This window comes from Phacochoerus africanus, chromosome 11, assembly GCF_016906955.1.
Source record: "Phacochoerus africanus isolate WHEZ1 chromosome 11, ROS_Pafr_v1, whole genome shotgun sequence".
In the NCBI taxonomy this organism is placed as follows: domain Eukaryota; kingdom Metazoa; phylum Chordata; class Mammalia; order Artiodactyla; family Suidae; genus Phacochoerus; species Phacochoerus africanus.
This window is the reverse complement of record NC_062554.1, coordinates 30,771,460-30,788,740: the sequence shown is the minus strand read 5'-3', so window position 1 is coordinate 30,788,740 and position 17,281 is coordinate 30,771,460. Positions and strand designations below refer to the sequence as shown.

Below are 17,281 nucleotides of genomic sequence, written 5' to 3'. Positions count from 1 at the left end.
GTAGCTCTGATTTGACCCCTAGCCTGGGAACTTCCACATGCTGTGAGAATGGCCCTATAAAGGGAAAAAAAGAAAGAAAGAAAGCAAAGTTATAGTGTCAATACAGATCTTAATGAGTGTGATTTGGTGATGAAGGCTTATGGATGTCATCTTCTAATTGGTTTCTTTACACAATGAAATGTATCAGCTGAAAATGACAAAGGAAGAAAATTTGAAGGATGAGAAACACATTGAAGGTTTGATAAAATTACAGTAAAAGCACTAGGTTTTGTTTTTTTCCCTTAATTTCTGGTTAGCATAAGTGCACTTGAGATGCGTAGTTTGGATTTTAGACTAGTCTGCAAAACTCTCTATTCTTTTACGGTCATACTAAGCTGAGTAGTTTTGGGCAAGCAGTGGCTGAAAAATGAATTTACATCAGGATTAGGGTTTTGCTGACTGTCATGTCAGTGTGATGAAACAAAAGAGGGATGAAGAAATGAAGGCTGTATGCAAGAAAATTATAATGATTGAAGGAGAAAAGTGAAAATCAAAGAAGGGGAAGAAGGATGGAAAGGAGATAAGATCAATTATTTGTAGACTTCAAAGAGGTTAAAGGATTCTGGGACTCAACGTAGTAGAAGCAGTGAGCGGAAGACAGTTCATGCTAGTTAGAGAATAGATGCTTGCAAGTGTGGTACTAAAGAGATTGTAGTGGTTGGTAATATCAAGTGGCTAAGACTGATAGTAAAACAAGACCACTGGAATGGAGAAAAGGTGAAATCTTTGGGAAATGAAAAGGAATGAGCTGGGAGAGTGTAAATAAATGGCTGCAACAACATGTATAGGACCTGATGACTTGTTATTTTTTAAATTGAGGGTTTTTTTTTTGTTGTTGTTGTTAAGGAGGAATAAGGGAGAATGGGCAATGAGGAGAAAGGAAGTTTAGGTGCCATTCTCACTCTGAATGGCACATAAAATTTGGCAGAGTAACTTTAGCCATAACTTTAGAGGCTGCAGTGGAAGCCATGTCTTCTGGGGATATGAAAATTTCAATTAGAGCCAGAATATAAATGCTGTAATCAACAAAAAAGCTAAAGATACACTAGAGGGTTTGGCTGATCAGGGGATAATGACCCATCTAGTAAGTGTTAGACATTGTTCTGGATGCTGAGCTACTCCAGTTATTTTGCAGCATGCAAACACTTTACTGTGCTAATATGGATGGTTTGAGTAGGTCATTTGGCATGACACTTCAAAGGAAGTACCTAGTAGAATATAACCTCTCCTACGACTGTAAATTACATCATCAGTCTAATAGTTCTTAGGACATATATACAATAGCAAGCAGCTGCTCTTATTCCTGTTGATCTCAGAGATCACATTTTTATTTAATTAGTTAATTGTATCTTATGCTTACCATATATGGAATTCATTATTCTCTTTTTTCCCTGGAAATCTCCAGTATATAGTTTCCTCTGCCAATCGGATAATTTGTCTATGTGTAATCTTGTAGTTTTGCTCTGTATATTATCCTCTCTCATTTCATTCTTTAAACACATGTTCTAAAGTCTTGCAATATAGATTGTACCTCAGAAAAATCTGGCTTTTTCCCCCACAGTGGTCACAGAATATTGTTAAGTCCTGTAAGTCTGAAGATGAACACTTTCAACCTCTGAAGAGCCTGTTTCTTTCCCTCCCTCTCCTCCCCCATCTTCTATTCCTTTTTTCTCTAACACTTATTTATCTGATACTTCTCTTCAAACTAAATTTAATACCCCAATATTATATTTAATGTGTATTAATTTAAGCCTACTAAAATCTATTTTAAAAAAGGTAAACTGCATGCAGATAAAATTAGATATATTTACTGTAAAGTTCACAATCTGCTTACAGAAGTACAGGAGTGACTGAATCAACACATAGGAATTAGGTTGGTCCAACTCAGAAATTATTCCTCAAGGAAACTTTAAAAAAAATGATTAAGGTGTTATTGTAATTTATGACAAAAATGATTTATGGAGAATTGAGCCCCAATACTACAAGAATTTCGCAACCTAGAAACATGTATGTTTTTCACTCTAGACAAAGAAGAAAACTTGATTGAAATACCAGGATCCTGAATTCTGTTTCCAGTTAACTCTAAGGTCTTTATTATTTCTTGAAAATAAATAGACATTTGATTCTCTCTCTCTTTAATTGATGCTGGCCTTTCTTTGATTGTATTATAGCAAAACTACGCTGAGGTACAAATAAGTACTCATCTCAAATTATAGGACTCAAACAAAATATGTGTAATTATCTGTGAGCTGGCAAAAGGGAAGATAAGTAATCTGAGCACAGTGTACTATTCTGTGACTCCAGACTCCAAGAAGTACTTACCTATTACCATGACTTTTGCAAGCAAGATCTCAAGTAGTCAGAAAATAACAAGGCCATTATAGCTTTGTATGAAACTCAAAAAAAATATTTCTTAGCCATTTTTGTTCCGGTATGATAAAGAATACCATAAACAATCCAGTCTCCAGCTTATCTTTTGAAACACGATGCACACTGGTATTCTGTTAACTCAATTCTGACATTCCAAATAATTTTGAAAAGTTTTTGCTCTGTCAGCTTATCACCTTCCTCTTGCTCCAGGCAATCTATTCCTCACTGGTGGCAGGGAAAGACATAACCAGGACAATCCATACTTAGAATGGCAATAAAACAGTCTTATCAGAGGAGCTCAGTCTCCTGTGACATTTAGAGCATATGAACTTTAATTACTAATCTGGTACTCTGATACACTTCAAGAAAACCATGCACATTTCACCTGGATGTTTCCCAGTTAGTGTCCTATCTAGAAGAATAAATATACAGTAAAAGATAGCAGCAGCAATAGAGAATGGGATCCGACTGTACCTGGTGAATGAGGCGGAGGAGAGCACATCAGAACAACTCCCTGGCCTTCCCTCACAGAGACTGCACTTCTTGTCCGGCCACTAAAATTTCCCAGATCTGTCAACATAACACAGCATTTAGATTCAAGGCCAAAAGGAGTTTAAAGAATTACTATTTCTGTAACTTGTACTTACTTTTCCATCATCATCCAGACAAGGTTTCTTTGTGTTTGTCAAGGGACGGGGGGCTTTAACAGTAAATCTATACCATCCAATTTTAAATACCATCATTTTCAGATAATACACACACTCGTAATTTCTATGTGCAGAGCATGCAAGTTGCCAAAGTAGGAGAAAATTAAACAATACATTTATAACATATTAAATGCTTATTTTTATAATAGTTCCTACATTATTATTTTTTTCACTACTTATCAAACACATTCATGCATAGTGATATGAGAAATGGAAGGAGTTAGGGGTGCCTGGTGTCCAACTTGCTGCCTCATTATCTGTCGTGCTAGGAATGGTGTGTAAAATCAAGAATGAATTTGACAAATTAGAGAGACTTGTGTGAAATACAATATGTATATAAAGTGTTCCATAAATAACAGTGAAAAAAGTCATGTTACTTTAATTTTATGGATGCCTGGAATGGTGTGTACAAATTAATTATACTCATCCATTTGCTTACTCCAGAAGTATAGTAACATACACTCACTTGTACGCTTACAGGACCAAGGCATTGATTGGGGTTCCATTGTCTTTCCTTAAATTATGTTGCATTTGCACAATTTAAAAATAGTTTCCTAAAAATAAAGTGGCCTTAAAATGATATTTATTGTTTGTATTTCCATTATTGTTTAATAACCTATTCATAACTCAGAACATACTTTTCCTTTTTCTTGAATTAGGTTGATCAAAGAAATGTCTTTTAGAAGAGTTTCTTGGAAATAGGAGTTCAATATTTTTATAAGTGAATATTGCCCTGTAATTCCCAATTCGTAAAATCATGTTTCTTTGGTGAGGAATGTTCTGCTTTTCCTTTCATTATTCAACAATAATAAAATAGATTTTTTGAAACTTTTCAACATTTCATGCTCATATAGTATGTTTTACAGTAATACAGTGTAGATCCTCAAATTTAATGTTTGTTAATCTGATAGATGATGAAAGTAAGCAGTTAGGAAAATTAACTTTAATATTCAAAGAGGGATCCTATAACTTTTTTTTTTTGAGAGATAGGTTACAATTTACTTACTATTTACAATCAAAGCTATTAAAATACATTCAAAACCATGAAAAACTAATGAACGGTAAAAGCATAGTGAATAAATTCATATTCATTATTGAAGAAAGTGTTTAGGATTTTACACACAAATTCTGCTCTTCATTGTAAATAGTTAAGTTTTCATAATGTGGCAAAACAAAAGAGAAAGAATTATTTCAGTTCTACTCTTGGTGATTTGAAGACATACACACTAACATCTAAAGAAAATCAAGTTAATTCATTTTTAAATATATAGGACTCATGGCCTTAAGTTCATATGCATTGATCCTTAAGGATAGAAGCTGTCTTTTTCTCCAAAAAATGATCTCAAGCTGAAAACAAAGCATGGAAAGATTTTTCATTTCATTTCCTTCAACTACTCCTAGAAACAAAGCACAGTGAGGCAGTGACTGCAGTTGGGCTATAATATCTCTTTAGAGATTATACAGTTTTATTTTTCTCTTTTCATCCTCATTGAATTTATAAAGTCTAGAAAGCTATTTGGATATCAGTTTATTTTAATTGAATTCCTTAAATGTTTTCTGAAAAGTATACATGTAGCTTCCAATACTCTTACTAGTACCCTTTACACTGTGCTTATTATGACATTTCAAAGTAATCTATTGTAGTTAAAAATATTTGAATAGAAAACAGTCTTAAATTAATGTCTATTTCTGATAAATTGAAGTACAAGCATGGCCTAGAAATTACACACAAAAAAGAAAAGAAAATTATAGGATAATTGTGACCTCAATTGTGTTTGGAGATCACAATGACCCAAAAAATAACACTCAGCTGTAATTGTTTTATTTTGTATCATCTGTTAATGCAGGTACAATTCAACATTTCCTCATGGAATTGTCTCTGTGTCATTATTTCCTAGGAGCTATAACACCAACGGTACAAAGAAAACTGATTTTTTTTCAATTGTCAATAGATGTTTTTTGTTTCACAAGACATAGAAATACTAAAAGAAGCCTGTACTTTCATGGGGAGTGTGCTTTTCTCATTTAAGTTCTCCTCCTAGGGTAAAAAAAAAAGGAGAAAAACATTTATAATGTAAAAGTGGTCCTTGTCAAGTGAGATTCTGATTGATCTGAGACCAGATTGATATGGGGGGGGAAAAAAAAAAAAAACCTCTTGGTTGAAGTGGGGGTGGCAACTGGAGAGAACAGCCTGAGAAAAAATACAGCTGGTTATTTTGATCTATGATCTGAAAATAGTTAGTTTCTTTGGAAGTAGTCAGTCATCAGAGAATTTAGTTTGAGTGCTTATCACATTATTTTAATAGATTAAACATCCCATATATCAAGGAGAGAAATGAAAAAAAGAACAAGAGCTTTCATGGATGAGGCTTTGATTATTTTATTGTCACTTATAGAAGGTAAAAAATACCTGTTCCTCTGTTCTATTTTTGCCCTTTAAAGGAAAAAATGATTAAAAATAAAAGTCTTAACACAAGGACTCTAAAATTCAGGTTCGAATTATGAACTGAAATAAACTTATTTCTGTACTTACTATAAAATACATAGACAAATAGACCAATAATATAGAGGAGAAAGTTTGTGATCAAGAGTCACAGAACCTCAGGCTTTGTCTTTTCTCTGATCTTTTTTTCCCAGTTCAGGAGTTCATGCAGAATTAGATAGTGGAGTTTTATCTAGCAATGCAGTTTATAGAATTACTACACCTATTCATCCTGGATGAGCTACGTACACGAAAAAAGAGGTATACAATAATTTATGTGTCAGAAAGCCTCATATGACAGTTACCATATTCGGGATTTGTGATTGGAAGCATATTAACCATACGTAAGACAAAGCATTTCTTCAATTCACTTAACAAATATTTCTTCATTACAAATTACACCAAACACTATGCTAGGTGCTGATGATACAGAAAAACTGTAAAGTAAAGATGTAGATACATGAATTAATTGTACCCACTTGGGCCAACTGTCCACAGACCCAGCTCAGAGGAGTCTATGCCGCCAAACAGATGCATGAGTCTAAACCATCATATCTCCAGCTTGTCACAGCTATGAGTTACTGGTACAAACCATGTGTGTGTGCCATGTAGCACTTTATGTTATTCCTTTAAATGTCAGTTGCAAATACATGCACATCAACACATACACACACATACATATACTGCATACATACTTTGAGTTCTTTCCTTCCTTTCTCCTTCCCTCCTTCCTCCCCTCCTTCTTTTCTCCTTCCCTCTCTCCCTCCTTCATTACTTTCCTTCCTTCCTTCCACCATCTTGCCTGCTTTTCTGACTTCCATTTCTTTTCTTTCCTGCATTTGGTGTAGCTTAGATATAGATATATATAAAAAACAAGATAATACAAGTAGTACACAAATTACAGGCGAAGATAAAAATGGGTGTGGTACTGACATTTTAAAATATTAAAAGATAAAGGGACATAAAGTACTGGATGAATAATAATTACACTAGCTACTAGCGTACTGACTCTATACCTTGTTTCATGGAAAATAAATATTAATTTCTCTGTTTGAAGGATTACTAAACGTATGTGAAAAGCAAATAAAAATTTGGCTATGGTCATACAGTTAATAAGTAGTGAGTTGGCAAACAAATTCAATGAGGTTGTTTTTAAAAATGTATTAGGAAAAAGGCAATTCAATGTTAGACCAAGTTTGTTTTAGGAATTTAGAAATCATCTTCATAAGCAACTCCTATTAAAATCATTTTCTGACAGACGGAAAGACAGACATGAAAAAATTAGGGAATGGAAAAGTAATTCATACATTTATTTTGAGAGAGAATTAGTGTCTTTCAATTCATAGCCATTGATTTGCATATTGAGGATTCCATAAAATACAAGCAAGATTCTTAATAATAATAGTATTTTAAAATAAAAATCAGATTGTTGAATGGTACCTTGACTGAAAGCCATAGTAATGTGAAGCTTTGTGTTTTTTTTATTTTTAAGTGTGAGCTCATGAGCCTGTTATCAATTTGTAAGCAGATGAGGCAAAGCATATTATCCCCACTTATTGATGAGGACACTGTCATTCACTAAGTTCAAGTAAAAAGAATAAAAACTCACAGCCAGTAAGGATTTTTAGTCTCCAAGATGACAAATTCATCTTGGGAACTTGCATGTTTTTAACCTAGAGTTATTCTGGTACTCTTAGAATATTTGATCAATGTGGATTTTAAAATTATTTTCCTATTATATTACACAAAGTAATGCTACAATTCCTTAAAATATTTGTTACAAGTCATCTGCCAATGGAAAAACACATCACCTTTTGAAAATGTTTATTATTTAAGAAAATTAGTCCTTCAAGAATATCAATGGAACTAACTGGAAATATCTCAAAAAATATACTCGCAATATTATATGAAGCTAAGAATTGAATTAAGATACAGCTGGAGACCTGGTGAGGTATATCTAAAAGAGATTCATAGATTATAATGAAACTTTCCTCATTCGCATTCTTTCTTTGACTACATATAATAGGTCACATGAGTAATTTCTTCGTATGGCTTGTCATTTTCACTTTACATATTATCAGGCACAAATATCCAGCCAAAAGGTTCACTGATTAAGAGAGAACCAAAGCAAACAAGTATATGTGTGCCTTGAAAGAGATTATTTTAACTATATTATAAGTGGAATAATTAATTTAAATGCTTTTGTAAAAGATAAATTATCCAAAAATGTGATAAAAATGTGTTTGATTTTGGGGTCTTTTCTTTGGCATCTTGATATGTGTTACAAACAGTGACTGTGAGTAATATATATGGTGAAATAATCTCAAATGTGAGAGTTGTATATAAATTTGTTTAACTAATGTCATGATAGTATAGGAACCCTGGCCGAGGTTTTGTATGTTAACTTTCTCCATTCTGGATAAGTAATTACATAAATAGTCCAAAGTGATATCCTTTCCACACTGCTATGAGTGTCTAATACTAAGAATTTCTGTATACCTTGTCTTATTTCTGGTGTGTAAATGTTTGTGTGTGTGTGTGTGTATCTACACACCAGCCAATGCTCAGCCTTAAAATTTCCTGAGACTTTTGATAAATCAAGGCTAATCTGAGTTTGGAAAAAATGTGAACTTAGAAACAAGCAAACAAGGATTATTTATGAAATTTACAGGTACAAACTTTCAGTTACAAAATAAGTGAGTTACAAGTATGAAATGTAGAGTGTGGGGAAAAGTTGATAACTATGTAATATCTTTGCATGGTGACAGATGACAAGGAGATGAATCATCGTGGACATTTTTAAATGTATAGAAATATCAAATTATTATATTGTGTACCAGGAACTAACATAATGCTGTAGGCCAATTACACTTCAAAACAAACAGACTCATAAAAAAAGAGATCAGGTTTGTGGTTTCCTGTAGCAAGGGTTGTGGGGAGGGATTGAAGGCAGTCAAAAGGCATAAAATCCCAGTTTTAAGATGAATAAATACTAGGGGTGTAATGTTTAACAGGATAAGTGTAATTAACACTGCTGCCTGCATGCTATATATGAAAGCTGTTAAGAGACTCCTAAGGGCTCTCATCACAAGAAAAAATATTTTTTTTCTATTTCTTTGATTTTATATCTGTATAAGATGATGGTTGTTATCCAGACTTATTATGATGATAATTTCATGATGCAGGAGAGTCAAATCATATGGCATATAACTTAAACAGTGCTGTTATGTCAATTATATCTCAATACAACTGAAAGAAAAAGGTAAAATGAAGAGAGAATGCCTCACATGAAGGCATTTACATTGGTTTTATTTTTTTAAGTTTACTTTTTATTGTTATTTCCCCCAACACACTTTTTTTTTCCCCACTGTACAGCATGAGGACCCAATTACACATACATGTGTACATAATTTTTCTCCCATTGTTGTGCTGTGTTGTTCGTATCTAGACATAGTTCTCAGTGCTTCACAGCAGGATCTCATTGTTAATCTATTCCAAAAGCAACAGTTTGCATCCTTAACCCCAATCTCCCAACCCCTTCCACTCCTCCCCCTCCCCCTGGGGAACCCCAAGTCTATTACATCTGTTTTAACAGACTGTGCAGACTAAAGGAAATACTTGGGTAGTAAGGTTTATCCTCAAGGAGAACAGTTTTTCAAGCCTGGACTAGATGATCTTTAAGAGGCTAAATACTCTATGAATTTAACTCATTGCCTATGATCCTAATTTCAAGCTATCATTCAGAGTCTTTTTTTTAAAATGTGTAATTATATATTACCTATCATTCAGATCTTCTTTCAATGTGCAAACATATTTATAAAATAAATACATACATGTATATATAAATATAAGAATATTTCTAGCTAGTATTCATTGCTATATTCAGTAGCAAACGAGACACTTTTTATATTTTGTATTTTTATTTTGATAATTGACTTTATTAACTGAAATAAAATATTGTTATCAGCAAAAAATATGTGCCGTTTATTTACAAGGCTACTTATTTCTGTAGTTCTACGATTGAACTAAGGAAAATAAACATAGGAAAAAGTCTCTGTTCTTTTACTTCGTGTGAACTCAGGGTGGCTCTGTCTGATTTTTAAAATTAATTTATTTCTATTAATATCTGGAATTTCTGGGACCTTACGGTGTTTTTATAGAAAAAAAACCTGTCTGTAGTACATTTTTCCACTCCTCCAAGGCAATTTTTAACTCTACTAGCTTCCACTTGGAACAGCTCTGGACATAACAATTATTTCTTTTCCATATAACTACTGAAAAAAATATAATTGTGAGTTGGTTTTTTAAACAATTTCTTTGACGCTAAATATAAAATTACTCTGAGCACTAAACATTTTCTCAAAGCAATAGGGTTTTCCCCTCCCAAATCCAACCCAGTTCCAAATTACATGAGAATACCTGGATTGGTCTCTTTTGATTTTTGCTTTGGTTATACCAGTACTTTCCATATTTGACAAATGTGTGCATCTGAGTGTTTAATTCTGCCAAATTTGTTTTCAACTGCTGTGCATACTGCAGAGCACTTACAACAGTTCTGGCCCCCTGAGCAAATGCTTTTAAGATGTAAATTGCTTGCTTTCTTGATTCCCTGAGCTCATTTGCTGTCGTAGAGTTAAATCAAGTTTCACAGATTGCAAATTTTTTTTTTACAAGCTATAACCTCAACAGTTCTATCTAAATAACTTACACCCTGTTTAATTAAAAAAATCTTAGGGAGCTACTTTATTTCATACCTTAGCTGACTAGTGATCATTTTTCAACTTATCTTAGATCTCTGCTAAAAATCTTGCACCTTGTCTTAGAGTAAATCTCTGACCTTGTCACCGTTTTTCTTTTTTTTCCTCTTTTTTTTTCCTTTTCTAGCATTCATTTAACTTAGGAAGTTTTAATTTGTGATCTTCATTTAGGCTGAACTAATCTGTAAAGTGGTTTTGGATAATGCTCAAATTTTACTGTGTGCAGCAACTCACATATTGTTCATCATATCAGTAGTGAAAAAACAGCAAGTTGTTTCAGGTCAGAAACGAGGTCATTTGCTTTATATCACCTATGCTTAGTTAGTCCAGTGCTTGGTATTCAAAAATTATTGGCTGAATGAATGAATGAATAAATGAGGCAGTTGTTACAAACTGACCTCTGTGTCAAGCACCATTCTCTTCCTATATGATTTATTTCCATGAAACTAGAGGGGAATGTTTTTTAAGGCTGAATACACATTTAAATAATTTGTTAAAAACACTATTTCTTGGATAAATTCCCATCAATTATATGAAGAAATTCTTTGGATAATAAAATTGGTTTTCACGTTAAGCAGCAGCCAGTTCAATATACTAGTATTTTACGATTTTTCATTCCTGTTCTGTAGTTGCTCTAGCTTTTCTGCACTGAAGTACAAGAAAATAGTTCCCTGAAATTATGTAGGGCTGATATGTCTATTTGTTCACAGTACATTTAACTATAAATCTACTATGGCATACGCATTGCTCACATTGCTGAAAGGTATCCCACATAATCTAGTCCAAGGCTTGCAGGCATTTTCTGTAAAGGATCAGATAGTAAATATTTGAGGCTTCGCAGGCCAAAAGGCAAAACGAAGCATATTATGTAGGTTCTGTCATATAATTTCCATGTCACAAAATATTACTTTTTTGACTTTTTCGATCATTTAAAAATGCAAAAATAAATCCTTTGCTTGGGGGCTCTATAAAAACAAAAATTTAGCCTATGGGCCATAATTTCTTGACTGCTGGTCTAGTCCACTAAAATTAGGAAGGGCAGGAAGACTTAACAGATAATGTACTACTGCTAGAGAGTCAATGACTTTTCTACATAGCCTGCTCAAGCCATTTTAGAGGACTATGATATCGCACAGTAGGAAAAGCTTGGCCTGTAGAATCAGAAAGGCATGGATTTGAATTCTGTCTCTTCCACTTTTTGCCAATGTAGTATTGGACAAACTTTTTTAGGCCTCAGTTTCTTTTTCTGTGCAATAGAAATAATAACACTAAAAAGTATTATCAGAGGACTGTGCTTCCAAGTCATCCAGCAGCAGGTTTTAGCTTATAGTTAATCTTCAATAAATGTTAGTTATTCTTATTTTATGTAAAGAGATAGCATATTCAGCCCATATCTATCGTCTATGTTTACTAAATAGTGGTTCAGTTTTTTCATTAATTCATTCTTTTTCTTTCATTAAACAAATATTCATTGCATTTTTACTAGTTGCCAGGAACCATGTAAGGTACTTACTAATTATTGTTGAATGAATAAACCTTGACTGGTGAGCTGGTTTTAGATATATGAGATAGTAAATCATTCTATGCTCTTGAATAGAGAAGACATGACCAACAATAGTTCTCAAACACACTGTGATTATACAGCAACTTATAGTTCAAATGGCAACTCAAACTGAATCTTCAACAAATATGAAGAATGGAAGGAAGATGATGATGATGGCTGACATTTATTGAATATTCACTATCTGTTTATCACTGTACCAAGGGTTTTATACATTTTTTCTTCATTTAATTCTTTCAAAAATACTCTTTTAGTTACTTTTATTACTCTAAATTTTAAATTTTTGTTTATTTATTTTGTAATGAGGACTTGAGGCTCAGAAAAATTATATGCAGTTGCCCAACATCACACATCTAGTAAGCAACAGAGGTGAAACATCTGTTTTCAGAACCCACATTTTTAATCACTACAGAGATAATTTGACCATAATGATATTGACATAAAATTGTGGAGACATAAAGCACTTACAGGCACTGAGGTTATAGAAATGAGACTATTGAATTCTCCTTTCAAATAACATTCATTGTTTTCATTTCATTTTATTTTGACTTTAGCAAATGCTCCCAGGAATTATATATTTTCCTTATGTAGTGACTATCATTTCCATTTCTTTTATAATTTCGGCCTAGCTACCTTAAGTTTTTATCTTTTCTGATCATTCTGAATTTTCTAGCTATAAATACATAATATTTCCAAATACTCTTTACTTTTAAAGAATAGTATATTTTATATTTTTCTTATTTCTCTTGTTTTTTGAGTTTATTAGAATGTTAAGGTCACTATTAAGTTACATAATGGGAAATTAAGAACTCATCATTTTTGCTTCTTTAATGGAAATGTCTCAGATGTTTATTAAATATGATCAAATTTGTTTCAAAATAGAATAAATGAAACTAAGAGAATATCACTAAAAATTTAATTTCACTCAATTGTTTTTAAAAGTAAATAAGGAATTTTTAATATAATATAATCAAATTTTAATGTATCTGTTTCTGTTATATTCTATTAAATACATATCTAATGTTAATTCATTATTTGATTCCTAGAAATACAAAATTTAGAAGATAAATGATAAAGTTGTTTACTTCAACTATCTTTTGCCAGTTTATCCTTGAAATCCCCAAAGTGCTTTTTTTAATTTAACATTAATGCATAAAGGTTCACAATTTTTAAATTTATTGCCTACATATTTCATAAGTATACAATTACTAGCTCTTTCTTTGCTTGAAGCCTTTACTCATTTCCTTTGCCTGCAGTGCTATTATTTCTCACCAGCCTATCCCCTAATACTCATAATGCACACACAAAGGAGCAAGCACACACATATAGATTAGTATATTATACTGAATTTTTAACTTTTTAGCTATTAGCTTAAATACCACTTCTTTAGCCATGCCTCCACACAAATTCTACCTCCCAATATTATATGGTTACACATTGATTGCTTCTCTCTTTGCCTTCATTCTATCTGTAAATAACTTTGTGCAAAATACTTGGCTTCCTTCAATAAGCTTCATAAGGGCAATTACCAAGTCTCTGTCAGTACTATATCCCCAGTATCTAAAAGAACACCTTGCACATAATGAGAACCCAATGAATGAATGTTTGTCCTTTTGTTTATACTTTGTCTAACATTATTATAAATAATTTCTGCTGGGTTTTTGTTGTTGTTGGAACATATTTTGCCTATTATATAATCCGTTTGTATTTGTATATTACGTGTAACTGCAGATATAAATTTCGTATACATTGAAACATTTTAATAATCTGATATTCTTTGAATTTTAATACAGTAATTTAATGCATTTAACTTTATTGTCATACTGATATATCTGATCTTATTTGTCATTTTAATGAGATTTCTGTTTTTAAGCTTTCATATTTATTTGCTTTTTCTGTTCCCTTTAATATAGAAAAGTTTTCTTTGCCTTAATTTTGTTATAATATATACATATATAGTTATAGCTAATGGCTAGCTTTCTTATATATCATCTATATTCTTTTAAAGAATCTACTCATTTTTTTTTCAATGTTTGAAAAATCACAATTTTTTATCCATTGTACTATAGATAGATATTTGGGTTGCTTCCCATTTAGAGATATTATGAATATAGCTGCTATTAACATTTTTCCAGTTATACATATACATTATTTTTCATATTCTTTCCCATTATGAGTTATCACAGGATATTGGATATAGTTCTCTATGCTGTAAAGTAGGTCTTTGTTGTTTATCATCTCAACTTTTTAAAAAGAAAATATGATTGTATTTTTATTAATAGAAAGAAAGGTATGGCAGCTTTTTAATCACCTCTCTATTCAAAATAAGAGACTCAGTAGGCAATTTAATCATTACTACTCATTTCCTTTTTATGACATTATTAATATAATCTGGTTTAGTGCCAGATTATTAAAAAAAACTGTTTTTATTGTTATCATGGTTCATAGTATTAGATATCTCTACTTTCATCATTTTTCACCTTTTTCTTCCCTTAAGTAAGTTTTACGATTAAGTATCTTTAAAGAAAAATATTTAGCTCTTCACAGCAAAACTTCAACACTTTTGAGTTTTAAATCGTGATTTTTCTCTTGAGTTTCAGGTGCTTGTATGTGATAAATCTCAGAACTTTTGACATCTGAAGTATCTTTTTGTCATGTGCAGATATGAATATCAACTTCTCTGATTTATATTTCTTTGGTTACAATTTCTTTGAAAACTAGGACATTGCTCATTATCATTTAACATTTACTGCATAAAAGTAAAGACTGGGGTTAACTGGATTTTTCTTTTCAAATTATTAAACAGTTATAAAATGTCTTCTTCATTGTCATTAAAATTGCCACTGTGTGTCAAATAATAGATCATTATTCATTATTGTCTACAGAATATGGCAAAGTCAACATGATCAACACATTCACTCTTTTTTCAACATATAAAGTTCATCTCAGTTTGTCTTTGATAACTGCTTCAGTTTCAATTTTAATTTATTTGTTCTTAGTTTAGCTCTCTCTTCTTACATTTTTCCCTCTTCATTTACATTTCTTTTTACTTCTTTTCAGTCTACATCCTTAATTCTGTCTGCTCTCTCCTTATCATTTTTCCCCTTTTCCATAGATGGCACATACAGCCATCCATTGTGATTGCTAAAGCATTTCTTAAACAAAATGTATCCTAGTTTTTATTGCAGTTATTTTTTTCTTTCTTCTTCAGATTATTCATATTCATTTTATCTTCCCTTCGCTTGGTATTTCTTATAAGACATATTGTTAATATTTTAATGATATTATTCATATTTTCAATATTTTCTTTCTTGAAGAGATATCTGCACACTGGATATTTGTCAGCAGATAGGACACATTAATTTTTCATTTCACTTACTATGAAGATCAAGTCCCCTTCTTATATTATTTGCTCTAGGGCAAGTCAATATTTATTTGACTTTTTCCAATCCCCAGGCTTAGCAGATATTCATCTAGATTAGCTCTGTTGGACTAAGGTGAGACCTCTTTTCTTGACTGCCTAGTTATGACACTGAAATAATTAGGAGCAGGAAAAAATGACAGTTCTTAATATCCAATGTAATCAAAGCTCATAATATTTTTATGTCCCACCATAACTACTTTGTCCTTAGGGCTGTATAATTCAGATGCAATATACTTCCTCCAGGCCTACTTCTACTCTATACATTTATAGAAGAAGCTGTCTACCAATTATTGTAAACTCTTGGGGTAGAAAATTTCTCTGAAGATTTTGTACATCAGCAGTGACATAGTAACATTATGCCATGGGAAAAGGACAGCATGTCTTCCTTTCTTGCTTTCAATGAGGAAGACTATTTTACTTTACAATGTAAAATTTAGGTGTTCCTAAACCCAACACCATATTGCTTATATTTCTTATAAATTTCTCTACACTTTGACATTAGGTTTTCAGATTATTACGGCATTAGAATTATAGCTAGCATTTTCAGTTTTTTTTTTTTTTGCAAAATCATGAGTATTTTACTAGTAATGCAAGAAAGACTTCTAGCAAACAGTCATTTTCAACATTTGTGTCTGTTTATAGGTATTCAGTTTTCAAGTGTTATTGATCCAACTGCTGCGAATTCATGCTTTTACTTGCTGCCAGTATCTGTCATAATACACTGGGAATTCTCCTTTTTTTTCAGTTTTAGTTACATTTTTGCAGGTGCTAAACACAAAGAAAGCTTGGAGGAAAAACAACCTGTAATATTTGAAGCTCCCTAGTTGTTTCTTTAGGTTTTGGATAGCCAAAACTATTCATATCACATTCATGACTCTGGCACATTTACAGGTCTCTGGATTAAATAGAGATTAACAACATTGCAATTAAACTCTGATACTTCTGCGATTGATGTTGCAGAGTCTAAATCTTGTGTATTTGAAAGTGAGGATAAGAAAGATAACCTTGCTTACAAATATTGAAAAGTTTACTGGTGAATGAGACATCTATTTGACATGTGAAATGTGCCACCATGAAGGTTATATCTGGACTCCAGGAACACCTTCATACCACCTAATAGGTGGTAAGTGGAAATGGTAGATACAATAGTCACCACAGCAACAACAGCAGGTACAGGTAATTTTGTTTTCATCTTGCTTAATAACAGAATGCCACCGGTTGGCATCAAAGATACCAGCAGTTCCCTCCTGGAAAAATCCCTGGCAAGGCAATGGTAACAGCTGTACAAACACCAGAAAACCGAAATGTTCTCTCTCCCATCCCCAGCCCCACATATTTAAACAGTGTAAAACCAGACATATTTTAATGGATTACCTGCTTTAGCCAAGTAAATTAAATACTCTTAAATATTCATATGTTTATATACACCAACGAATACATATAAAGACATGCAAAAACAATGTGATGTTGGCTAGTTTGAGGTGGAGTGGAAAGAATGTTGCTAATTTATTATTAGTTATGAACCATAAAGAATCTGATGTGGTTGTCCATGTCTCCCTATGTCCTTAGTGCAAAACCTTATGGACAACACTGTTGCAATAGCTTGTGAGAGATGCCCATTCCTGAATTATCATTGTATGCTCTGTGCCTACAACCTTGTCTGCTGTATAGTAATGCTCAATAAATGTTTGCTGAATAAAAGACTATATAAGTGTGATGCTATCAAAAAGCAAGGAAGGAGTTCCCGTCGTGGCGCAGTGGTTAACAAATCCCACTAGGAACCATGAGGTTGCGGGTTCGGTCCCTGCCCTTGCTTAGTGAGTTAACGATCCGGCGTTGCCGTGAGCTGTGGTGTAGGTTGCAGACGCGGTTTGGATCGCGCGTTGCTGTGGCTCTGGCGTAGGCCGGCGGCTACAGCTCCGATTCGACCCCTAGCCTGGG

General features: G+C 32.7%; 1 protein-coding gene across 1 annotated transcript in view; it reads right to left on the bottom strand.

Moving 5' to 3' along the window:
* Positions 1 to 17,281, bottom strand: part of CNTN5 (contactin 5) — a 435,777-nt gene that overhangs the window by 345,466 nt on the left and 73,030 nt on the right. Inside the window, exon 5 of the mRNA XM_047754347.1 lies at positions 2,884 to 2,979. Within this exon, the coding sequence (XP_047610303.1) occupies positions 2,884 to 2,979 (96 nt within the window). The remainder of the gene's footprint in view (positions 1 to 2,883; positions 2,980 to 17,281) is intronic.